The sequence below is a fragment of the Vidua macroura genome, chromosome 5 (genome assembly GCF_024509145.1).
Source record: "Vidua macroura isolate BioBank_ID:100142 chromosome 5, ASM2450914v1, whole genome shotgun sequence".
NCBI classification, from domain to species: domain Eukaryota; kingdom Metazoa; phylum Chordata; class Aves; order Passeriformes; family Viduidae; genus Vidua; species Vidua macroura.
This window is the reverse complement of record NC_071575.1, coordinates 17,880,541-17,907,242: the sequence shown is the minus strand read 5'-3', so window position 1 is coordinate 17,907,242 and position 26,702 is coordinate 17,880,541. Positions and strand designations below refer to the sequence as shown.

At 36.5% G+C, this 26,702-nt stretch overlaps 1 protein-coding gene across 14 annotated transcripts in view; it reads right to left on the bottom strand.

Annotated features, from left to right (window-relative positions):
- The window catches only part of ATF7IP (activating transcription factor 7 interacting protein), an 83,909-nt gene that overhangs the window by 8,855 nt on the left and 48,352 nt on the right, over positions 1-26,702 (bottom strand). For 11 of the 14 annotated variants that reach the window (XM_053978897.1, XM_053978902.1, XM_053978898.1 and 8 more), the window contains 4 exons: positions 26,270-26,358; positions 24,330-24,965; positions 22,776-22,843; positions 18,886-21,344 (listed from right to left, as the gene is read on the bottom strand). In XM_053978897.1, coding sequence (XP_053834872.1) covers positions 19,899-21,344; positions 22,776-22,843; positions 24,330-24,965; positions 26,270-26,358 — 2,239 coding nt within the window. In that variant the 3' untranslated portion in view covers positions 18,886-19,898. Of the gene's footprint in view, positions 1-187; positions 374-1,241; positions 1,422-6,856; positions 6,936-18,885; positions 21,345-22,775; positions 22,844-24,329; positions 24,966-26,269; positions 26,359-26,702 lie in introns of those variants that run through there. The other 3 variants (XM_053978904.1, XM_053978905.1, XM_053978894.1) reach the window with 3 other exon arrangements.

The following is a 26,702-nucleotide window of genomic DNA, read 5'->3' as shown; positions in this document are numbered from 1 at the left end:
CTTAACAGCCTAAGAATTTTCTCAATTCTACAGACTGGGAAGAAACCCCTAAACTCTCTAACTAGAGCCAGTATTGCAAAAAGACCAAACAACACACCCAAATCAAAAACCTAAATGCCACATCCATCAGGTAGAACATACCAAGCTGTGTCCTGGTAAGAAGTGCATGGAAGGAATCATCCCTTACCTCCAGTCTGCGGAGTGACTGGCCTTAAGCCTGGGCTAGTCATGACAGCTCCTCTTACAGGATTCTGAGCTGGTGGTGCAGGAATAGTGGTATAGACCACCTGATGGTTAGCAGGGGTTCTTGGGATAGGAAGCTTGGGATTTGCTGGAGCCATGGGCCGATGAGTTACATTCACCGTTGTCGAAGCTGAAAAAAAGACAGAGCACACCCTAAACCTGAATTCAAAGCCATATGCCTATTCCAGAGTACACATCTCCTTTGGAAAACTGACTCATCTGAGCCATGTAAAATAAAAACTGTCTATCTGCTTTGGGTACTGCAAGAAAAGTGAGAACAGCCTAAACAGTATTTTCACCTGAAATATTCAAGTCAATATATATACAGCTTCCCAACAGAAAAGGTAAATATAATATCTCCCCCACTCCCTGCAAAGGTCTGGCGTGTAAGACAAGAACAATATAAAATCCATCAAAGAGTCTGCAGAACACAGCAGTCATAATTCCAATGCCAACTGAACTTCAGCAATCATATACAGAAAAATAATAAAAGAAAAAAAAAAAAGAGGACCTACATTTCTTTAGAAAAGGAAAAACATAATCACACTACAAAGTAATATTTAATTAGGGCTAGAACTTCAATGTCAGCCTTGCCATTCCCTCTGCCAAAAGAATTAACTTCCAAGGGACAGACGTAGGAGTGATGCTGATAATGTTTTTTTCCCCATTACTTAAAGAAGGTACAGGTTTCTTCTCTTTCATTTTTACCAACAGTAGTATATTTAATAATTTCCATGACTATCCTTAGCAGGATTTCTTCCTCTCCATGCAATTAAATTGATCCTAACTTCTTTCCAAATCAATAGTACTATCTTTCCACGTCATCAGTTTAAAAGAAAAAAATGTTATGGGAAACTGACTAGAATGAAAGATTATGAAGTGACTCAAACATTCTGAATATTCACTTAAAAAGATTAGCAAAATGTAGAGCACCCAGCAGTCTAATTCAAGAAAAAAAGCAGCCACTGCACTCACACAGTGATGTCAGATGAAGTTACCTGTGGGTAATACATGGATGGTGGTCTGGGAAGGGCCACTTGTTGGCACACCTGGCTGCTGCACAGGGCTTGGCTGCAAAGGTGGCAAAGGCTGCAGGGGTCGAGTCAAGGGCTGGGTGGGTATGCTCAATCCTGTCACAGGTGCCTGACTCTGGTTCTGCTTCTGCTTCTTGCCATCTGCTTTAAAACAAACAAAAGATATAGACAACAGCAAACAGAAATTTTAATTTCTGAATCACAGTTCCAAGCATCACAGAATTTTACAATCCCTTCTTCCCCTATTTCCAGACTGGTGAGGATATTCAAAGCATGACATTTCTCTGACCTTTTTTGCTTATGCAAAGGAATCTGCAGAAAACTCATTTAATTCTCCTCACTTTCATCACTGCAATTTCCCCTGCCCAGACACACTCCACAATGTTTTATTCTATTATGAAGTCTGCATATTTCAGAGCAATTTGGAAACCTGAATTCAAGGGAACACAAGGGAAAAATCTTTAGAAGTTGTTATTAAAAAAAATCATCTTAAAACCTTTAAAGGCCTGAACACTGCAATACTCAAATTTTGTTCCCTAAATAAGTCTCGTCTACCTTTGATGTTTACATCTTTTTATTTGCTGACTCCTTTCCATCTGTTAGTCAGTCCTCTTTCTGCTATTTTGAATTTTCACGGTATTTACTTAAAAAGAAGGAAATTATTTTATTATTTATAGAAAACTTTAAAAAGAAAATTTGTTTTGCCACATTGACACCCTCCTCAACATGACTTACTGACTTGTGATACTGACAAATATTGCCTGTATCTGTAGTTTACTACAGCAATACTTTTTCCTGCTTTAGTTTATTTGTGACTACATAAAATATTCATTAGAGTGCAAGTCTGTATCTAATCAAGACTTTGCACAAGTTGAATAAAGAAAAATTGAGAAGCTTTCATCTGGACATTAAAGGAGTAATGGGCACAGGAGGCGCTCGTGAAGAATGAAAAAACAAGATAAAAGAATAGATTTTGAGGACCGACACTCAGATGGATTATTCCCTAACAGAAGTGTACATACATCAGCCACTAATTTCATAAAAAAAGCATAGAATATAAAGATGAAAATATGTAAAACTCATTTTCTCTTGAGAAAACATAATATAGTGAGGACCACATTTAAAATGTTCAATTAAGTATACCAACTAGATTTCAAAGCATTATGCGTTAATGCCAGCATAGCTGAAAGCGTTGGGGTTTTTAGCAGTTTGAGACTATTTTGATGATCTCACGGAGCTGTGTTTAAAACTTGCTGCTAACAGCTTGAAGTAGCAGTACCCTTCACAAACTGCTGTATGATTCTATGAGACACAACTACAGAATCATCAAGGCTGGAAGAGAGCTTAAAGATAATCTAGTCCAACCATCAACCCAGCACCAGCATAATCACCCCCAGACCATATCCCCAAATTCAAGACCTCAAGAATAAAACACAGTATGAATTGCAGCCCATGTTGTCTTTCTGTAGACTCAACAGCCAAGCTACTTCACTGAAGCCATTGGATGAAAATATACTGTGTTTTGTTTGGTTTGTTTTCCCCTGAAGTCTATAAAAGGAGCAGTGAAGGGATGCTTATTCTGAAAACAAAAGATGAGATCCTTCCTGCTCTTTGATCAACTAACAGGCCTTGTGATTGGTTCAAACTTCTTTTATTGTCTATGATTATGAGAGATTTCCCAGTGTTCAACAAACTACTTGACTCCAAAGAAATTCCTTCAGAGATGTATACATCTGTTTACTTCAAATATTTAGAGACTGATGCACCATGGAATAATATTATGATGTGAGTGCATTCTTAGTCATGACTTAGAAGATACACTTACAATCCAACAAGCAAAAACCTTTACAGACTACTTCTGTAAATGTGGTTCAAGGCAAGATGACAGTCTGAACACATGTGAGGGCTTTTCCAGTTTTGCTTTTGTTTTTGATTTCACACAGAGCAAGTTCATTTACCCTTGACAAATCAAGAAGAGCTCTGCTGACATTCCAGTGACTGGAAACTAGGTCAGTTTTGCACCACCCACAGGAAACGATGACAGATAACTAACTAGACTTCATTAAGTAAGTGGAAACAAGCAGCAAAGGCTATTTAAGTTAAAAAAAAAAAAAAAAAAAAACAACAAGGAAGACTGGGTACATAGTAAGCACAGGACTAAGGTTAGAAGTCATTATGGAACAGTTTCCAATACTAAATGAACACAGCATCATATTCAAAACAAATGTGGACCCAGAAGAGACAGAAAAGTGTGATTTATGGAAATAAGCATAAAATGGAAATTGTTACTACTGGAAGTGTAAGCAAAACTCCTACTCTAATACACAAAACAGAAGAGGGACTAATTTCCATGCCAGAAACAGTCTACAACACTGCAGTTATAGCACAAAAGAGTTTTGAACAGTGTTCTACTTCATAACTGGTATAGGTGGATTACAGAACACCAAGCATGCCACAGGCATGTTCAAGAATAAGAAAAAAATTATCCAGAGAACTACAGATTTGTTGAGCAGATAAAACACCTTATAAAATAAAAAAACTGATTATGTATTTCATATTTTTTCATACAAAATAATTAAAAATCAAAACATATATTTTTTAATTTAAATTTTAATTTAAATTTTAATCTTTAACTTAATTTTTTAATTTAAGAGTACATATCTTTCTTTGACTAGAGACCCACTTTAGACTAACTCTATTAATTGTTTCAATATTCATACAAAATAATTTGATGATCCTTTTATAAAAAGGCCAGCAAGGTCCAAAGTGCAAGTATTGCAAGATACTGGCAGACAGGAAAGTATCTAGATTACTCTTAACATGGTTTCTCAAAAATTACACACCCTTTTAATTCATAATTTTTGCACAAATCAGAAGGTGTTATTACATATTAGCAGATATTAAGATATATTTAAATACCTTTTACAAGTAGCAGAATTAGGTTTACTTTTTATGTGGGTGACAATGCTGTAAAGAACATAATCAGGAACTGAGTGTTCCAAACAATACTGTGTAAGTGTTGATTTTCAATTTGAATTAGTATTGAGCTAATATTCTTGCAGGAAACACCATAATGCTGAAAGTATTTTCTATCCTGAGGTTGTGTAAATCTAGGAGAAAATAAAACCTACTCCACATTTGCTGTAAATGAAGTACAGCAGAAAAAATATTTGGCCAAAGGTATATAGATGTTTATGATCATGCAAAAGCTGTTACAAGCATACTCTTCCTCTGTTTAATCTTGAAGTTTTTTATCAGAACACACTCCTGAGAAACTTGCTCCAAAATCCTAGTGCTGTGTTCTCACTGCATGGTGAAACTCAAGCTTTTATTATGGTTTCCTATGTTTCTACAGCATATATAAAAAAACACTGACTTCTCACACAAATTCTAAATATGAACTAATCTGCATTGGCTTCAGACTATCAGCTTCTGCTTTGCAGGGAAGAGACACACAGGAGCTAACCCAGCACAAAAGTATTCCACTAACCTTCCTCCTAATGGAAGCACAGTATTCTAAGACCTGACAACTAAGGGGAAAGAATCTCAGAATATCCCACAGCAAAAATTTTTAAGATATTGGCTCAAGCCCCAACAAAGAAACTGAGGAAGAATTAAGCTGCAATAGAGCTACGAGTCTGTAGCACTCCTACCAACAGAAGCAGTCTTAAAATTGTACATGCAACTGTGGTATTGATCTTTTATGGCAATTGTGAGCTGAGCATCTACTTAATGCAATTAGGAAGAAAAAAGCTCTCTAAAAAATGTTATTTTCAGAAGCTTTTAAGATAGAAAAATATTAGCTGAAATATATTACAATACTGTGACATGCTACTTTAAAATATACCACAAATCCATTTTGATCTATCTGCTGGGTGTCTTTTACAAAATATTAAATAGGACTGGCGAAGTTAACCTTGCCTGACAGGCTTGCACAGTCCCAAGGCAACCACCTTTTTATCTTTTTGAGAACTAACCCTCAGAAGAGATTGACAGTGATAAAAACTTGATTGCCTCAGCTATTCTGCCACTCAGCCTGTCAAGTCAAAATCCTGGCTGAAAAGGACCTCTGGTGGTCCAATTTCTTGTTGGACTGTCAATAGCAACTTACTCAAATGATATGTGGTTTTGCCCTGCTAAATCTCAAAAACATTCAAGAGAACAGTTTCTACCATCCCTCTGTGCAGCACTACGCTGACCTCTTGCCTCCTCAAGCTGAACTTGAACTTACTGAACTTGTAGTTCATGGCACAGCCCCTAAATGTATCACTTGGCAAAACTGGACACCCTATTTCAGCTGTGATTCCACCAGTGCCAGTTTGGGGGAATACTTAAATTGAAATGAGAACACGCTGTTGGCTCATACTCAATTCACTGTGCACCACATATCCTCTACTGATAAGAAAAGCAGACAGTCAGCTATCTGAATTGCATCATGCTTCCCTAATACTTGTATACCTCACACTCCCTTTTTGGTGATAACATCACATGGAACTGTTCAAGGCCAGGCTGTATGGGGCTTTGAGCAACATGGTCTAGTGGGAAGTGTCCCTGCCCATGGCAGGGGGGGATGGAATGAGATCACCTTAAAGATTCTGTAACTCTATGATTTCTTTCTCACTGGAGGAGTGAGAAAGATTTGCCAAATCATGCCAAAATGATTTTCTACATTTGTGTAACACAAAGGCAAAGCAAGTCAAGCTATTAAGAATATTTGCGTAGAACTTGAACGCACAAGCTAGAGATATAACTATTGAGGTTGTCCAGACGAATCAAACTTCTTGGTGGCTGGACTTCAGAACGTAGCACGGGGACAGGCATTTAGAGACCAGACAGAATGAAAATTTGACCTCCAATCGTAGAAATATGATTTTTTTTCCAATGGAAGTGACAGCACAATACATGGTCTTAAGTAAAGACTCATTACTTCTGTGAAGTACTATCATTCTTCACTAATCCAATGCTAACTATAATTAGACTGGCCTACATTTACACAAGATTTATATAAAAAGAAATGTGTTCTTTTAAATGATGAAGTGCATCCAAGCTGCCAAAGTACATAAGAGCATGACTATATTTACTCTGCTCTTGGCATATGATCCTAATCCAAACAACAGTTTGCATTTGGTCTTTAAACTCTTGCACACAAAGTGTTAGTTAAACAAAAGATTAGAAGCTGTAATACTCTAATGCCTAAATATCAGCTGTAGAATTAAAAGGCCTTTAATTATAATCAGTAAACAGAAAAAGTAAATACATCTAGAAGAGCTTTTGAAAAGATCATCAAGAACTCAAGCATCTCAAATTACTCCCCAAGCCTGAGGTACTTAAGCACAGATAGCACTAATGCTATATAGTATTGCTATGGAATAGTAAAAATCTTTAAGATTGTAAGCAAAATTCCTTTTCTTTTAACACCTAACATAATTTTTTAACAAGAGTCCTATCTAACTGAAACACCAAAAAAAACCAAAACACACTAAGCAGAAACAGAAGTTTATTCCTTTCTGCCATTCACAGATTGAAATAACACTTGTAGCTCAATTATCCCTGCAGCTAGGAAAGTATTTTTCACCTACCTTGAGAACAGCTGTCGTCCTCTTCATCCAGTGTAAGATCAATGACACCTCCTGATTCACTTCCTGTGAACTTCCCGCTCTGAAAGACAAAACTCCTTTGTTTTGCAAAAGCAAATCCAGGGAACACAGGTGGAAAAGGGACACACTGAACATTCAGGAGAGGTCTCAGGATTGATACTTATTAGAAAGGAACTGATGAAATGAGCAAGAGAAGGTAATTACAGACAAATATCCCAGGACTTGAAAAATGGGCAATAACCAAATGACTGTATTGCAGTAACAAGTACTAAAGTATTTTCAGCTTTGTAATTAAGGAGTAAAAGCCCCTGATGAATAAGTAGCATATTGCTGTTTTACAGGTAAATGCATAACAATTTACTGTTATAAACCGTATTTCAACTATGATTCCTAACATTTTAATCTGGTTGTAATCTGTCCTTTCCTCTGCAGTGGCCTAACTTTCTGACAGAGCAGTCATCAGGACCAGTGCGTGACTTATCTTGAGACAGCTTTGCCTTTGTACTTATAAAGGCACTGACTTCACATTAAGAAAAAGGGAAAGCTACACTGGAACTTGTATGCTTACAAAACACATCAAAATCCATCAGAAAACTCCCAGCTGTATTCAGTAATTTCATTACTGTGTTCTCATGCATAATGACAAATTTTAGCATTTATTATTCTACATATAAACCTACTTTTAACCTTCCCTTTAGAGAGCATAAAGGGATCTTTTAAGCTATTGCCCAGGTTATATGTTTTAACAAAACACCCTAGAAGACCACCAAACAAGATTTATCTTCTAGATCAACTGCTGTCCCTTGGCTGGTCAGACTGCAGAGATCACTAACATTTTCCCTTAGGTGATGAAAAAAGTATGGGGGAAATCTTACTTATTTCTGTGATTTTAAAGACACCTTCTAGAAAACAATCACAATTATATGAATTTCTACTTCCTTAAACTTGCTACAAAAAGTAATTGAGGTTTCTTCTTTTTGTTGTTGTTTTGTGGAAGAGATTATTACTTATTGTTGGACTGAACTGCTACAGATCAGAGTCAACAAGTTTCCTTAGACAGAGTTACTAAGGCACCACAATTACAAAAAATCTCTGAGCAGTTAACATGGGAGAAAGTGTAAGTTACCAGACCCACATGGTCTGTACAAATGCTGACATACCCTAGGAATATTAGAGATTTTTCTTTGCAGTCAGATGGTGACAGATGCACAAAGCCTAAGCACTGAGACTATCTGCTCTGTGACCTTTCATTTGGGAAAAACTAAGCCTTTAAGGAAGTCCTAAAGGCAATCTTCACACAGGCAAGGCTCTGAGGAGAGGCAAAAAGAGGTATTGTATGAGTAGTAAATGCATGTAGAATCTGCTTGAATTATCAGACACTGAATTTGGAGTGCCTGACATGCCAGTTCTCTTTATTATCCATTATTACAACCTGATTTCTTTTTTACTTAAGTTCTGATGCTACCATGCTTTTTTACTTAAGTTCTGATGAAATTCTGCTAAAAATAGAATACCAAATTTAAGTACAAAATATCTAACTACTTATGTTCACAGGTGATAGAAGAGATCTCTATAGGGACTCATCTTTCTAATACATAGAGAAATGTATTTCAGAATTATTAACCACAGAATTCTTCTGTTGAGTGGTTGCTATTTAAAATACTTTCTAGCTTCAGGTTTCTTAGTATGATGAGCTGATTTAACCACTTGAAGCTTAAGAAAAAGGCACATTAAAATAATCAATGATAAATTGATTAGCATAAAGTCAAGAGGAATTTCATTCCAGCTGGATGATCTTCCCAGCCAACAATGTGTATTTTGAACCATGGCTCTCTCTGCTATGGAGAAAGCAGATTGCTCTCTCAGGAGAAAGCAGATTGATAAATGGAGAGGGAGATTTAAAAGGAACCAGAGAAAGAAGAAAACCAAAGAAAGAAGAAAACTGAATATCAAGCTATTAATTTCTTCCCACTAAAAAATACATTAGTCTGAAGTAATTTCCTTTCAATTCTTCCTCTGCAAGAACATCAAAATCCTTAGAAAAATACTCTGTATTACAGCTAACTGCTTTGAAGCCCTACTTGACTGTGCCAGTTGAGAAAGTTATTTGAATTTCCAAGTCAGCAAGCGTCACAGCATGCGTTTCTTTACTTTGATGTGTCTGGAAGGCCAAAATCCTGAGTTAGTTAAACAGGCTTATTAAATCAACTCAGCCAACAAGGTCTCATACATGCAATTCTCCAGAAGAAAGACCTTCTCTTGGCCACTTACAGTATTCAAGGTTTTTTATTAAATGACCCTGGACAGCAATCTCCTCAACAGGAGCTATTCAGAAGCAGTTAGGCTCTTTCTGCAGCCCACCCTAGAAGCTGCAGATCTGCAGGGCAGCCTTTGAGCAGAGCTGTGGAACACCCTCTGTGGTTCTGAGACACACATTCCAGTTACCCCCAGCAGATATACTCAATACACAGCACACCATGAAGTCCCCAGCCTCCCCAGATAGATCCCCCTACTTCACCAACCATGCATTTCCCTCAAATGAAATTTAGGGGTACAGGAAAATCTTAAGGAAACTTGAAAAACTAAAAAGGTTGAATATTGTGTTTTCTACCTAGAGGAGCATGGTGTAGGCAGGATATCCCCAAACAAAACAGACTGCTCATTATGCCTGTCATAAAGGTCAGGATTTTGACTATTTGCAGCATCCACCTACACTCATAAGAAGGAAGAGGAGTATCCATTTCTATATCTCATCATGCTGGCACACACAGTTTTCAGATACTTGTCGATATCTCAAATTTGAGATTTCATTCGAGAATGAAAAGGAAATCCAGGAAGAACTGGTGTTAGAGGACTGGTCCACACTACTTCCCCATGGTGAAATGAAGCATCTCCATGATCTGAGAGAGCAACTTTATCATCTTATCCCAGATGTTTCGGAGTACTTGACACCACCAGAATGGTTAAGACCTACAAATTTAACCATAGGGCATCATCTCTGTGAAATGCAAGTAATAAAGAGTTTTCAGAAAACCCTGTGCCCAACCAAACAAAAAAATAAAACCACCCTTTTTTAGTATTCTGACTATTTTAGCCAGAAATTATCTCATGGGCATTTTTTTTGTAGTACAAGGACTTGTGAAAACTCCAGTTTACAACAGAACTATGTCTGAGGAAAAGACTACAGAGAAATAACTGCTCTTTCTTCCTTAAAAAGGAGGAAATGGGATTCTTTGGAGAAGATTGCCATGTTACACATAAGAAATGGAGATTCAGACATGCTGCTCTGGGCAAAATTAGAAGACAACTTCAGAATGCTTGCAGCCCTGATGAAGTCAAGGGGGAGCCTGGCACTGGACTTTTAGTCATATATGAATAACACTTCCATTTGTGCCAAAAACTGAAACAAGAGAACAAAAAGTCTTTCAGCTCCTAATATTAGATTTCAGCAAGCATTTGGGTAGAAACTGGTAAAGCAGAGAAGTATAGTCGAAGCATTCTTGTCTGCTATCACTTTTTAGCTACCCCAAACAGAGGAAGCCAACAACATGAAACTGCTTCAGCTGATCTCTGCAGAAGAACAGATGATGCCATCTTAACACCTTTCTATCAGTGCAGCCACAACAGTGAAATAATGAAAACCATTAATGAGAACCTCAAACATTTGCCTGGCAGTTTAGTTTACATACTGCCTAGCAAGTCTTAGCAACAAAGGATTCACACACCTTAGAATACAAATAAGCTGAAACAGAAAAAAAAACAAACAAGGAATCATGAAGTTATCTGTATATATTTAAAATGTCACAGTTACAAATAACAAACACAAAACCAAACAAACCCAACCAAAGCGAACAAAATCACAACCCCACAAGCCAACCTGTCATCCTGTGTCAGAACCTGTGCACCTGTCTCCTGACCAAACAGAAGCTGCACTTAAAACTGATTGCTTAACACAGCATCTGGACAATTTCTAGCAATCTAGCAAAAAAAGTTTACATTGAGATTTAAAAGAAATGTAAACTACCAAACCCCCATTTCCATACTTTTACAAGTCATGTATCTTGATGTATGTGCTTTTAAATTCCAAGTAGAAATCCTCCAAAATACTGTCATTTACACTGCCATTTTGGACCTGTGTTATCACAGCAGGTGAGCAAGGCTTGTATAGCCTGTAAGTAGCAACATCATGGACTGAACAATCCAGTTGATCACAACTGTATCTGAACTGCCTTAGTTTAAATATCTCTCCTTTCATATGGCAGTCAGCAGTGTAACAACCGTAACACACAACAGTGGAATGAAAAAAGTGAATTAAAAATGGAATTAAAAATTCAACCTAACAAATCCCACTTTGAAATGCCAGAGTTTTAAATACATACGTAAAAAAAAATTTAGGAAGAAAGTAAGAAAAATACAAGACTTCATCTTTTCCTGACTTCCCAGTTTTAACATGGCCACATGTTTAGTCTTCAGCTGGTAGATGCACTTCAAATTGCAATTTAAATGTTTTGCATAAAAGCAATGTGTCCTGTAATTGAACATTTCATACTGAAATCTAATGTAGATCCAGCCCAAGACAACACACATAACTTGGAGTTGAAAGGCAAAACACAAGGTGAAGTGAGGGGGAGAGGACCGCAAGGTACAACTAAGAGCAGAAACAAAGGTGAAAAAAGGAAGCAGGAGGAAGAAGGAAGGTAGCAGGGGAAAATAAAATAACAAGCCATGCAGCAGTGTACACATGCAGCCATGAGAGCCTGCACCACCACAAATATGGAAAGATGGGGTAAGTGCACTGCAAAGTTACTTCACTGTTTCCAGTGTTGTGTATTTTCCCTGAAACAACCCACTGAGAAGAAGGCCCTTCACATTTACAATCTTGATCTGTTTTGAAAAGTGTGTTCTTTAAAGAAAACCTTGTAAAACTGCAGGCTCTCTGCCCCAGCTGCTTTAGTCTGCAAAGTCATGTCCACACCTATTGCAATTACCAACATGAAATGATCTGTTTGTGTGTCAGATGCCTCAGGCAAGCATCTAACTTGGCAAGTGTGAAGGAAAAGTATTTTAATAGCAAGCACAGAACTTGTGAAAGCAGCAACTGAAAGACCCTAGAAGAACGGACAAACTGAAAGTGTAAACACTCATCTCTTTTAAATATCTGAGTGAAACCTGTCAAGTCCTGAAATAGACATCATAACCTCTTCTAAATTTCTCTTTTATCAGTTACATAGGAACTGCTTTATAGTGCATATGGATGTGAAAACAATGAAAAGTATGAATAAAATGAATGCAACTATTCAAATTTGTGCATTTTTTCCTACTTCACATTAGAAAATGGTACTTCTAAGTGTTCTACTAACATTTCCAGATTTTCTTGATCATGACAACTACTAGAAAGAAAGCTTTGATTTAATTAATTACACAAAATCTCTATTCATATTTTAGTAATTACACTTCAATTCAGGGTTTTCTAAGAAGAATCAGTAAAAATTACGTATGCTCACAATTTCATGCACTTTCTACTGTGTATGCGTAGGTAACATGGTATCTGCTTTCTTCCAATCCCAGCCACTAAAGTCTTTTTAAGAATGGAAGAAAGTACTGAGAAATAGATGGACTGACAAGTAAGATATACTTAAGGGGATAATTGCTAGGAAAAAGCAGCAGTAAGACGGTTTCCCTTGAAAAAGAAAATAATTATACATTTATTTTCTAAAACCAGTGGATATCATATTGATATTAAAGAAATTTAAACAGTAAGTATAATGGAAAAGGGGTTCTTAGAGGTAACAGAAATCACAGAACTTGTCAAAAATGGATAAACACAGGGTCATCTGAACTTGATGTTACAATTAAGATTTGCAATAAAACCAATGCAAATGTTTTCTATTTAGGAACTTTTCTCCTTCTATTGGAAAACTGTCATAATATACCATATGTCATTAACTGCAATATCAAATAACTGATCTGCACACTAGAAAACAGTGTATTAATAAAGGGAAATCAGAAGGGCATCAGCCTTGCAATAAATGAAGGGCTGTCTCTGGCATTCAAGTGATTCTGAAGCAGTTCCCTCAATTTGCCTCTAGAAAAGTAGGGACATTCAGACAGACTAGTACCATTATATTTGTTTTTCCACTTGCAGAGACCATTTTACAGTGTTGTAAAATACAAAGGAGTGGGAGAAAGAATATTACCTTAGCTTTGCTATCCAGCAACTTTTTCAAATCATTACTGCTGCAAATTAGGTTGATTCATAATTTGCAATTTTGAAAAGAAAGAGAAAGCTTTTTTATGGACACCCATCCCCACAATTGTTTTTTCTATTCTTCTTTTCTATTTCCTTTCTACCAAAAGGAAAACAAAGGTAAGGAAGGAGACAATTTAAGGACCAAAGCACATATTGGTAGACATGATATTGAGAAAAGAAGTTACCTCCCACCATAACTGCAATTGTGAAATTCGCCACAGAAAAAGTTAAAACACCACAGAACATATAGGCCAATGGCAAACTACCGCAGAAAACTGGGAAAGTTCAAATGGAACAGCTCAACAACATGCACATGGATTGCACTAAATGAAAAACCAAAAGCTACAACTTGGTATTTTGAAGAAAGTTCTAAATATGCACTTCTCTATTCACATATAATACACGATTTAAAAAGTTTTGGTATTATATAACGCCACAGCTCAGTTCATCACAAAGAGGTAACAAGGTTATAGATTATAATGCCACCTGCTTTTCATAAAGGAACATTTCAGTATGTAAAAGTGAAAAATTAAGGGGAAAAACCGCAACAATGAAAAAATACCTTGCAAAGTAAAAAAATAATTTCAGGGTAGTAAGAATCAAAATTCTGAAGATTACTTGTGGCACACTGACACAGTGCAGACAATTTTATTAATAGTTTCTACTATAACAAACTAGAAAAAAATCTGGAGGTTGTAAACCAGACGATTAATGAAGCATCACACCACCACAATAACACATGACGCACCAAGGCGTTATATAATAACAAAATCAATCTTAAATTATGGGGAGTGATGTTAAAAATATGCCTTGGGAATGGAATACATGTAGAGAGGGTGGCAATACTGTGTTTGTATGCATAATTATAAGGTCAATATTTAATTTTGAGTCATCTGTATACAAAATTACAGACTTCAAGCACAATTTAAGCAGTTGTGAAAATTACTTTTTTTTTATACATTTTTGAGATTATTCAGCCAGAGTGTTTCAGTGTCAGATTTATCACTCCTCAACCGTTATTTTTTCAATGCAGTAACTCCCACAAAATTGAAGTAATTATTCCAGCCTTCCAAAGATGTCATGATAATCTACTCAACCAGGTACCAAACATATTTGTCATCTCTTACCAAGATAAAACAAAAATGATAACATAATAAAGGAAGCAGTTTACCAAGCAAAGTTCACACAAACAAAATTTCACAGTTTGCAATACATGCTTTGATAGTGTGTGGTTGCATATTTGTGTAATACTCAAAAATACTTTATGTGTTGCATTCACATGATTGCTCCATTCCCCTTACCCTTAACAGGTAGTGTGCTACACTTCCTACAGAACACGAACAATGCAAGCACGGGAAAAAATGAATAACCAGTTATACTAACCCCTACATATTATATACCCTCTCACTGGTGCAAAGAGCAGATATTGGCCATCTTATTGAACAGTAAATATATTTATAATACTTTTCAGATTAGTTTACTGCAGCTTTTAAAAGCTATTATCCATGCCTGGAGTAATGGCATAATCAGTGAGATTGTTTTAATACCTATCTCAAATTTTTTGGCCTCAAATGACAAATCTGAGCCTACAATATACAAGTATATTTACTCATTAAAAACGGCTCTCAGTAGTTGGGGGTAGTTTAAGCAACACAGATACAGTTGCAGGGAAAGAATCACTTTAAAAGTCACATGACAATAGATTTACTTTAACTGTGTTCAATAAAACAGCTGTCCAATTCAGCTACATGACATCCTGCTAACAACTTTATAATTTAGTTTTCTAATTAGTCTCAGGCAAGGGTTCCACCTCACAGATGAGAGCTAGTGGCATTTTAAACAGCCTGAACATAACCCCAGAGTCAGACACAAAAGTCAAGCAGCCTATTTTACATATATAACTATATATGTTTATTTTGAGTGACAAAACCGTGAAATGCAAGGAAACATTCATCAATAATGCTTCAACAACATAGAATAGCTGCTTATAAATTGTAAGCTGACATAACCACTTTGCTCACATTATTTCCTAAGAGACACTCATAAAGTTTGTTGCACATTGCAGAGTAATGAGATAGGAGTTATAAATATACTTTATTAATGTTTTCCAGATGAATTTCCAATAGTCAGTAAAATAGCTTAAATTAAACTGTAGTACAACCAAAGAAATCAAGGTATGTCGGAAACAATGGGAAATGGGTAGGACACCAGTGTACTTTTATTTAATAAACTAATAGTAGCTGTAAAATGAAATGCACAGATGAAATTTAGACTAAAAACCAGATTTACTCCTTAAGAGGGTAAGTTGCACATGAAGTACGAAACAGGAAAAAAAAAAAAAGACTATTCACCTGACTTGGTGTTTTAATAAATATAATGCAAGCAATTCTTGAAGATTGACTTATGCTAGACATTTTCAACACATTAAACCCTGTTCAGATTTGTTCACTGTTACTTTATGTTACAGTGTAATAAAACTGCTTTCACAGATTCTCTCAGTATACCATAGCTATATTCATATATTATATATAATATATATAAATCCTGTACCTATAACTGGGATTCATACTAAAATACTTTTAAACCATTCTAAAGATTTTCTATATAATTCAAAATGTCTTTGCCTCTGCAACAATAACATTTGCCCCAGTGCAGTAAAAGTGCTTGTCAGGTCTTCAGAAATGCATCTCAAGGACCCGAGGCAGTGGAATGGCCATTGGTAAAATGACTGGGACCAAATAACAACCCTTAAATTTCTGTGTACACAGGAAAAAGTTGAAGATGAAAGACTAAGACAAGTAGTAAGATGCTCCCTTCCCCATCCCTGCAGCCACTCCTTTTGGAACAGGAAGCAGAGAGAAAGGCTGAAAAGAAGAAACAGTCATACAGGAAAACTGTACAACCAAGCTGCATACTGAAAGCTTTAGCAACTACTGAGAAGCAGTTCAGTTCAGGATAACCAGAGGCACTAGACTAAAACTACAACAAACCCAAGAACAAATTCAATTTCAAAGCATTCTTCCAATGCCTTCAGGTATTTGACACTGTGCACAGTGGAGCTCTTCACATGGTACAGAGAAGGTGCATATAAGCAAAGAAAATTTAACATACTTTAAGATACCGTGTCAACTTCATAAAAACAAAAAGTAATTAGAGTACCCCTTAAAGTAACAGCTGAGATTTCCAAACTTAACAGGAAAACACAGGGAAAACAAGTTCTATATTCACAACACTAACACCAAAGCTGAATTATGAAAATGAGATGCAAAACTAAATTTATGGAAGCATTATATAAGCAACCAGTTATTCTCCGCTCTTTTCAGGGTCATCTCCATCAAAGAAAATGGAATTCAGTCAATAACATAGCAGTCAATATTAATTTAGTTGACATAGATGAAGTGCTGTTTTTTTTTTTTTTTTTTTTTTGTTTTTTTGTTTTTTTTTTTTTGGTGTTTTTTTTGGTTGGGGGTTTTTGGTTGGTTGGTTTTGCTTTTTAGGGATATTTTTTTTTGCAACTGAAATTAAAAAGTCTTATTTTAGGAGAAGATCTAATTAGAAAACTCAATCATAAAAGATAAACTTCTTTAAAAGAATATTTGTTATATTTTGATTTTTAAAGTGAATTTTAAATGATGATTGGCGATTTTGCATTAAATTTGCAGCCAAAGTATAAATCTAAGTTTAGACAAACAAACTATATCTGAACCTGTTAGTTCACCAAACAGGTTCACTTATAGCAGAAAAATAATGGGAAAAAACCCAAAAAACTGTTATCCTGCTGTTTTGAAGTTCTCTGCTGATACTGCAGCTGAGGAGTACAATTCATGTCCATTTTGATAGAATTCCTTATGTTCACACAGCATACATAACCTGTACTGCCATGAACAGCACTGACTTGAAACTTGACTCCCTGCTCCCTGTATCACTGTACTCTCAGCCAAAACTGACTTTACAAAAGCTGCAAAACATGCATTTGCTTTATTTTTTCTAGAAATAAAATGCACATAGGAAAGATTTATTTAACACTCCAGGTGGGAGAGGAAACAGGAGAAAGATTTTTTTTGTTGTTCTGGAAGGTTAGAAAGATATTCTGCTAATTAGAAATAAAAAATTAACAGAAAGCTTAGTAAATAATGATCCCAAGTGTTGTGAAGCAACAGTACTTCCAGCCCAAATGAGGAATACTTTCTTAATTAAAAAAAAAAACAAAACAAAACAACCAAAAAACAAAAACCAACAAACCAAAAAAAACCCCACTAAACCAAAACAAAAAAATTCTCCCATACAAAAACTCAGAAGGTAATAATACTGCAGTCAGTAGCTTTGATGTATCAGGTTCAAACTGAAGGTAGCAGGAGGACACTGTATAGTTGGTGCTAACAGACTTAGAATTTAACAAATGAGAATTCAAAAATACCCAATTATAAGGCAATAGAATGGAAGTCAAGTTAGAAGCCAAATGATAATCAGAAAGAATGAGAGACATGCCAAGATTGGCCAAGATAGTCCCTTTTTCTATTGTAATCACCAGCTAGGTTTGTGTTGAAGAATGAAGCCATCAGCAATTTGCTGTTGCACTACGTCATCCAGATGCAGTTAGAACCAGAGCAGGGCATGTGGTCAGTATGACCATAGCATGCAGCAAGAGGGAACACAGACTCATCTGGCAACACACTTTTCTTGTTTCTGTTCAATGCCAATATGCTGGAAGAAGCAACTACCTGAGACAATGATGGAAACATTTTTTAGGGGGGACAGTAATGCATACCTGTCCTGGTAGAAGTTTAGATTAAATTTAGAGATTAATTTTGCCAGTTTTGCTGAGTTATTAATTCTATGAATCCCTAAAATTTCAAAATATATGTTACCCTAAAATATCCTAGAATAAGTTACTGCACAGTTCTCCTATATTTTCAGAACTGTTTGCCCTTTGTTTTTTCACTTTTTCTTCTTGCCATTAGAAAGGATCACTTTCTCAACTATCTCTAATTGATTTACTCTAGGCTTGAGAAAGTGACCCATGCTTTCTTTCCTCTAGTCATTTATGTCATGAATTAATGCTCCTACTAAGGAAGTAGAACTGTGTAGAAGCAATTTCTAAATTAACAATTACCTCTGATCAACTATCTCAACCATAGATGAGTTTAATATTACTAAAGAACTTTTAAAACCTTTTAACCTTCATCATGATCCATTAGAAAATGGAGCACTTTGTCTGTCTTACACTTTGGAAAATTGATGCAGTAAGTATGAATAATTGACACAAGGCCACAAGGGTAAATATTATCAGCCAAGATAAAAACTGCAAAATTCAGGCATCAAGTCCTCTGTATAGACTATAGTAGTGTCTATCTAGACTATACACTATAACAGAGTGATAAATCTCATTCAAAATTTGAAAGCCTATCCTAGCAAGGAAGTTCTCCACAGAATTAAGAGTTCATAATGAAATTTGTCATTTCAGTTGGGACTTTTCCCTATTTTGTCCATTGTTGAGTAACATCAACACTTCAAATGAAGTCCTTAGTGTGATAAACCATGTGAAATGCATCTGTGTACACACATCTGAAAAGGACAAAGCAATTTCTATTTCATTGTTAATAAATGGAAAACAGTTTTAAATGCTACACTGTTTCTTCTTCCAACGATAATCTGTAATTCTATAACCAGTTTTCTGTTTTTATTTTCTGGAAGATCTCTTGTCAGAATCTATGATGGAAATTATTCATATCCACTATGCTGAGAATTTCTAACCTGTAAAAATCAGGGAAAAGATAATGTCAGGACCGGTTTACTGATCTGAAGAAGTTAAAACCAAAAATAATATTTGGACAGGGTTCAGTGGGGAAGAACAAGATGTACTTTGTACTTCTTGTGAATTATATATACTGGTAAAGACTAGAGCGCAAAGATGATGTGACATGTAATGAAGGGGGTTGGTGCAAAAAAAAAAAAAAACCCTCTCACAACTTAGGCACAGAGACAACACAAACAGTAATTACCTGGCATTTAAGCAAGAAATTGTTTTCAGCTCTTTTGAGAATGTTTTCCCCATTTCATGCACAACCAAAGAGATTTGAATTTTAATACCACACGTATCAATAGTGACCTCAGAGAACAGAATGACTGGAATCTTAAGCCAAAAATATTAAATAGGAAAAGGAAAGACCTGCAATGCCAATCTGCAGGTCACAGAGAAAATCAATTTAGAAGGAGGCTTACAAAAAAAAAAGGAAACAAAGGCACAGTCCTCTGGTAGGTCTGACAACAATTTGAACAGAGGGTGACAGTGCTTAAGCAATTCCAGGTGTTTTCATGCGCATGTATATATTTGTAGTGCATCTGTGTCTATTTCATTCAGCTTCTACTTTCTTGGTGCTTTTCAGTAATCAAGTATTTGATTTGTAAGATGCTACATTAGTGCCAGCAGTCACAAAATGGTATGATAAATAACACTCTTCACAAAATATAAAAGCCACACTTAGTGAAGAAAGTGTATCTTCAGCTAAGTGGAAATCAGTATCTCCCTTTAATATTTTTTAAATAACTCTGCTCAGCCACTTGGAAGAGTCCCAGCTGCCACAAAAAGTCACACAAACTCCAAGCCCTGCTCAGTTTAAATTTCTGCTCCATAGCTCACATCTTGAGTGCGAATGTGATACTTCTTGCTGAATTAGACCATAAGGAATTTCCTTCGTAGACCAAGTAAAAAACCAAATCTGATAATTTGTCCATTTTAGCAATTCATCTGAAATCAGTTCTATTACAGAAGCATCAAGTCATAGGTTCTTGTTTTATCACACGCTTTATAAAGACAGGTTTGCTACAACAGCCTTGAAGGGGACTGGCAGTTAGGTTCCCACTGGTCATGCTCTTGGGGAGAAACACCTTGGATGAACTGCGGTTCAACAGGACAGGGCTTTTGCAATTCAGAGCTGAGTGTCCCTCAGGGACTAAAGCCACAGAGTTAATGCCAGGTGGCACCACAGATTTTGTAGGGAATAAAATTTTATTTTGTTCTAGAACAGCACGTTTTACAGAGGAGGTGGATGCACCAGATACTGATTCTTTTATCACTTCATTTGGGATCTTGCTAGATGGATAATTGGGGGCATTATTTTCCATTTTATCTGACCAGGCCCTGTAGCGAGCCTCTGCAGATCCCCAGTAGTGCCTAATTGCAGACTCGGAGCGATGGCCTGTCACTGCCATTATTTCCCTAGGCCCCAGTCCTGCTTCGCAGAGTAGCTGGATGGTGGTAGTTCGGAGAGAATGATTGGTGTAGCGCTGAGAGAGCCTGGCTGCCACACTTATCCTGGGCATCATGGTACCCAGGTAGTTCACACCCATTGGTTCTCTTTTGTACCAGACAGGCTGTTCTTGCATTTGCTCTGATGTTAGCTTTAGAGGGTGCAGGTAAAAGGCAGGGGGCTCTGGAGGCAACTTGGACAAATAAAGTTCCAAGGAAAATACAGGACAGTTTGGGTCCCCAGGCATATCATACATTTTACCCATTTTATGAGGATCTTCTCCATTTTTGCCTTTGCCAGGATATCTAAACATAGCATATCGACGCCCGTTCTTGTCCTTCTCAACAACAAATGCATCCGGAGCCAGATCTCTTAGAATTTCCCTCCCTCGCTTGGCAAAATGCAACTGCAAATCAAACCACACCTTGTTGACGAGTGCCAGGGGACTGTGCAAACCCAGCACACCAGATTGCTTAATCTTACGCAAGTCCTCGGCAGCTATAGGAGGATGGTGGTGAGTCTCATCCTTTCCCTGCATGCGCAGCATCTTCAGCACACTCACGAACACCATGTTTGCACTGGCAAACTCTTTGTCCTTCATTAAGCAAATCTGACGATTATAAGGTGGCATTTTGAGATGCCGGTTTAAGCCAGCACGCATTGACTTGTAGCTTGCCACACTGTAGGTATTTCCATCATGATTTCTTATTGTGTAATAAAACTCTCTTAAGATATCATTGAGTTCACTTACTGGGACCAATTCAAAGCTAGGATCCTTGCCATTTTTGGCCAGCCACTGTTTTAATAGGTTAGCTGCCCAGCCAGTCTGCTTGTGGGTGTTTTTGATGCTCTTAGCATCCTCTTCCTCTTCCTCCAAGCCAAAGAGGACATCCTCAGGGAAGTTAAAATTCGTCTGTGCTGCTTCTACTGCTTCTTTATTTTCTGATGGAGTTTCTTCCTGTTTCAACTGCTTTTCGAAACAATTGATCAAAGTTGTACCATCAAATATGCCACAAGTATACGGCACACAGCGAACTACTTTATGATCTGAGAGCTGCGAAGTGTGGAGTAATACATAATATTTTGGATTTTATATAACAAAAAGCAGGTGGCATTAACTGGATTTTTCAAATGCATGGCATGTCAATTCCATACCTCACTAGCCAATTAAAATGCATCAGGTCCTTCTTTTTTAACCATGGCATTACACATGCTTCAACTGATTTCACGGAAAGCAAACCTAGAACATACACTACACAACAGAAGACTGAAAACCAGAAAACCTCCTATGTCTTTTATCTCCCACCTCCTAGCTCATCTTCCACTGCTAAATACCATTATCATATACAATCTGTTTTTCCAAATTTTTTACAGGTTTCAGGCTCTAACTGAAGAAAAAATTCCAAAATATGCATCTTATACTGAAAATTAAACCTTAAAACTCTACTACTGTCATCCCTTATGGTACTGGATTTCCTACATATCAAGTACTGAAAGGGGTTTTAATAGCTATAATCCACAGGTATCTTTGAAAAATGGAGTTCCAAACAACCTTTCTTTATCTTAATGGAAAGACAGAGTGAGGCATAGTTTCTACTCTAAAATAGTGGCTAACTTTGCCAGATTACTTTCAGCAGGTGAAAGCCAGAATATTGTCCAGTATATTTTCTTCTCGCTTTGAAATACAATTTAGATTAAGTGTACCTTGAGACACTAAAGAATTTGGAAATGTTGTCTAGAAGAAATTAATTTTATTCCTTCTAATAACACGACTTCTGGTTAATAGCGAGACTTAAGCATGAGGCACTTTGTGAAACATCTATAGACAGAAAGAAAATTATCTATGAGTAATTTTAAATAGCTTAATTTCAAACTTTAAATTTCAAAGCAAGTTCAACAAATTTTAGACAAGGAATCCAAAGTATTGCAAGTTATCTTTTATCATGAAGTAGCTGTTCCTGAAGAAGCTTTCTTTTCCTTTTTTCTTCTCCCATGATATATGGGAATCAAACGTTAGAATTAAAATTTTAACTTCTGGATTAGTGTAGGAAGGAGAGTACTGCAATAATTTACAAAATATTTGTAGCTATATAAGTTCAAGCCATTCAGACAAAGATTGGGCAGTCTTTTCTTTGTATCCTAGCTCTGTTTTAGCAGACAACTTTTAGTCTGCTCCTGATTTACCAACTCATTTACCTACAAAAATCCCATCAGAAAACTTCTGAAAAAATTATCAGAAGCTCACGCAGCAAGTAACAGTGAATCAGAAGAATAATATAAACTGAGAGAAATTAGAAAGGATAGCACAAAAGAAACTAAAATTGTTCAATTATAATCAATAAATATAATCTCCTGTGGATTGTAACTTTAGAATTTTATACAGAAACAATCAACAGCCTACCTGTGTTGTTCCCTCAGCAGGTCGCTTGTTTCCCGAAGTATCTGTTGGTGGCCTGTTTGTCTGGTTTTCTGAGGGGTCAAGAAATTGTTCATTTGCAGCATCTAATCATTACTAATTATTGCTACCCACCAGCCATATTTGAAGGCAATGTTCAAAGCTGTTTGACACTAAACATTCAGTATGTGACATATTTTACATTTGGCCCCAGTTTTCAATTTTAAGTATCCAAGTTTCATTAATGTGTTCCTTTCTTTTTAAGTGTGACAGCATATTAAAAGCATCTTATGAGCACAAAGTATAACTCCAACTTCTCCTCCCTCTGTACGCATATTAATAAGCTATTCAACTAAAAATTAATAAAATTATTAACTATTTCCATAAAAAAAAAAACCTGACTGAAAAAAGGATGCTTAAACAGACTGCAAAATATATACCTGAGGCAGGGAGACTGAGTACCTTTAGTAGCTCAGACAAACATTAAACTACTAATTTAAGAAGCTGCTCTAATATTTGATGTAAATATATAAATTCAAATTCTGTTCTCATTCCTTTTCATTTTAATGAGAGCTTATCAGCAACAGTGCTGGCCCCAATCAGTGTTTCAATTCTGGTGAGAAAACTACTAGGGTATAAACAAATCTATGGAAACTGTATAAAATGAGGCATTCTTTGGACACATGGGTCCTCCCTTTTGTCACTGTATCTCATTAGTCACAACCCTTTTTATGTTATCTTAAATCTATTTGCTTTAGAGCTAAGAGTCAATATAAAATATAAATGTCTAACTCTACAGAGCATGTATTTTAGCAGAGGTAACTTAGATACAGGAAAATGAAATGAAATTAGTTCTGATGTCAAATTCTGCTTGAGTTCCTTCTAACATTATACTGTACCAATGAGGCTCTTGCTATAGCTCCAACACTTACAAATCTTGAAGACCTCTTATAAAAAAATTCAAGGTATGTAAAATCAGAAGTGCAGACAACCATCAGGGCAGGACCAAAGACTGAGAAAAAGTATTTTTAAATAATTAACCTAATTATTGTTATTTGAACACTTATTGTATTTAGATACTTTATTTAAATACTTTAAGTGTACTCCTTTGGAACTAGGTTCATATTCAGTTGTTTTTTTTCTACCATTTTGTTTACTTTTAAGTGCTGTGAAAATTAAGTTACAATTATACTTTCCTTTCAGTATGCCTTTGCTTAGAAAGGTAGTTCGTATTATTCTGAGAGGCTGTGTTAAAATTAAATACCAAGTTCTTAATGACAGGAGTTTCTGACTTCACACTAGGAATTACACAAATCAAATTCTAAATAAAACAAAGCTTACAAAGCCACGCTGCTGACTCCAAGGGGAGTTTACTTTCAACAATGTCTGAAACGGATCTGTCGTAGAGATTATTTTGATTTTGAAAATTTCAACAGAAACACAACCTAGAAGAACCATCTCTGTAAAACATTAAGAAAAAATTTTCCACAGAGCACAGTTTTATGTTTCCCTGTGACCACTATCTTCCTCCACCAGTGTCAACATTCAAGCATAACTTACCAATCTTGGATGCTGCAATGGTGGGTGGTTCAGTAGGAGCTGTACTACTCAATGCAGGGAGAGGAATCTTCATCTGTAGCGCTCGACTGGCAGTCGCATTATAAAGTCCTGGAGTACCCACTGTGGGCAAAGAAGTCCTTGTGGTCTGGGCAACAGGATGTGTAGTAGGAACAGCCTGTACTGCCAACGTTGTGCCTATTGACCCAGCACTGGCTGTAGAGTTCCTTAGAATACCAGGACTGGGCACATGTGGGATGTTATTTGGTTTAGTTGTGTTAGTTGATGCCAAAGACACTGTAGTTTTGGTAAGGCTACCAACTGTAGACGAGTTTTGTACAGATATAAATTCCACGTTGCCTGATGGCTGGCTAGAGACCAAAGTCCCTGTGTGGCCTTGCAGAAGCTGAGTCTGGGATGACACTGCCACAGGTACGTGCAGGATTACGGGCAAAGACTGCAATGAGACAGACACTGACTGAGCGCTGCCAGTGGGCACTTGGTTAGTGCCTACAACTGTAGCCGTGTTAGCTGTGGGAAGCACTGCTGTTGTCAAAGAGCTGGTGGAGGACACTGGAGTCTGAAGCTTAGGGTGTCCACTGACAACTGCTGGAGAAGCAGCAAGGCTGGAAGCAGGCACTACACACAAAAAAAAAAAAAAAAAAGAAAAAAAAAAGAAAAAAAGCACTTGAATTGAGTGGGAAGTTTTACTGCAACACAACAAATGGAAGCAATTTATGATGAGGGCAGTGAGTCACTGGAACTGGTTGTCCACAAGTGACTGTGAATGCCCTATCATTTTAAGTTGTTCAGCGTCAGGCTGGACAAGGCTTCAAGCAACTTGATCTTGTGAAAGATGGCCTGTTCCACAGTGGCAAAGTTGGACTAGGTAATCTTTAAAGGTCCCTTCCAACCCAAATACTTCTATGAAAGAAGTAGTGTATAATTACTTCTTTTTGCAAATAAAGGCTATAGGTACTGTTTTTCTGTTGTACACTGTCACGTTCAATGGCCTGGTTAAAGATACAGTCAATACTACATTTCTGTTTGTAAGAAATGTCAGGAAAAAAGATATATAAAGAATTATGTCACAGGCTTGAAGAAAGCTCCAAGATTTAACTGCTGAAAACATAAAATACAGCATCTTAAGCACCCGTTATAGAAATGGCAGAGCAACTGGTGCTTCACAAACACAAGAAAAGAAAAACTATGCCAGTTATGATTAACTTGCTTTGTACAGGTAGGACCTTGTATCCAGAAGGTTCTACCAAAACCAAGTATTAATGTGTCAGAGAAGATACTGACTTTTATGCAACAAAATTTCAGGATTAATTCTAAAGATCAGGAGCAAAATGCATGTACTGGCCTTCAGTAGTGTAAACTATAAGATAATCCTGTGGGAAAGATTCAGCATTCGATATTAAACTATTTTTACAACCAAGGACAGTGAGACTATAATTAATAAATTAAAGGTGAGTTTGAGTCTATATATAAAATTTAAGTCTAAAAATTCCATTTTTCAACATGACTCTTTTAAGAAATGTGGTTTATAATTGCTGTTTAGTTTCCTACTCAATTTCTATATTCATTAGGTAGAGGGAAGGGTATCATCAGCATCCTATTATGATCAAGTACAATAAGGGGCCTGAGACATGTTTCAGTTCTTGGCAGCCAGTTTTACTGCCATACCCAGCATGCAGTCTCTACTGAAGCATCTAATTTACCACAAGTTCTGCCTGGCCAAATCAACACCTTTTTTCCCATACTTGGTACACATACTACACAGATATAAACTGGGAATGCACTAGAGAACTAAAAATAATGATTTCTTAGGTCAGAAAAAGGAATAAAATCAGTTTTGCTCTGTTTGGTTAGTTACTTCTTTAATGGAAAGCAATAAAACTTTTAAGAAATGTGTTTACAGTCCCTAGGGAGTTTCTCACCTGGATTCACAGGGGCTTGAAAAGTTGCTGGTGTGCTCTCTCCTACATTCCTCTTTGACTCCAGCATTTGCCTTACTGTGCCAGCATTTCTAAGGAACAAAGTTTGAGTTGGCATTTCTCTCAAAAAGCCATATAAAGTGTATTTATGAACAGTACAATGGTGAAAAATTCCCTAATTTTACAGCTGTTCTTTTCTTTGAGATTTTCTTTTCAAAACCCACTTTTTGCTTCTCAGGCAAATTAACTTGGGATATTTCCCAAAGAAAAAGAAGTATGGAATTATTTATAAATTTTCAAGTTCTTGCACTAAGCTTGTCTTGCACCATGAGAATTTTCCTGTTCTTGAAATTAAACTTCCACTATTATATATGATTTTTTGAACACTGAAACTGATGCTAATAGATTTAACCAAGAATGTCCAAGAATGGGCTCA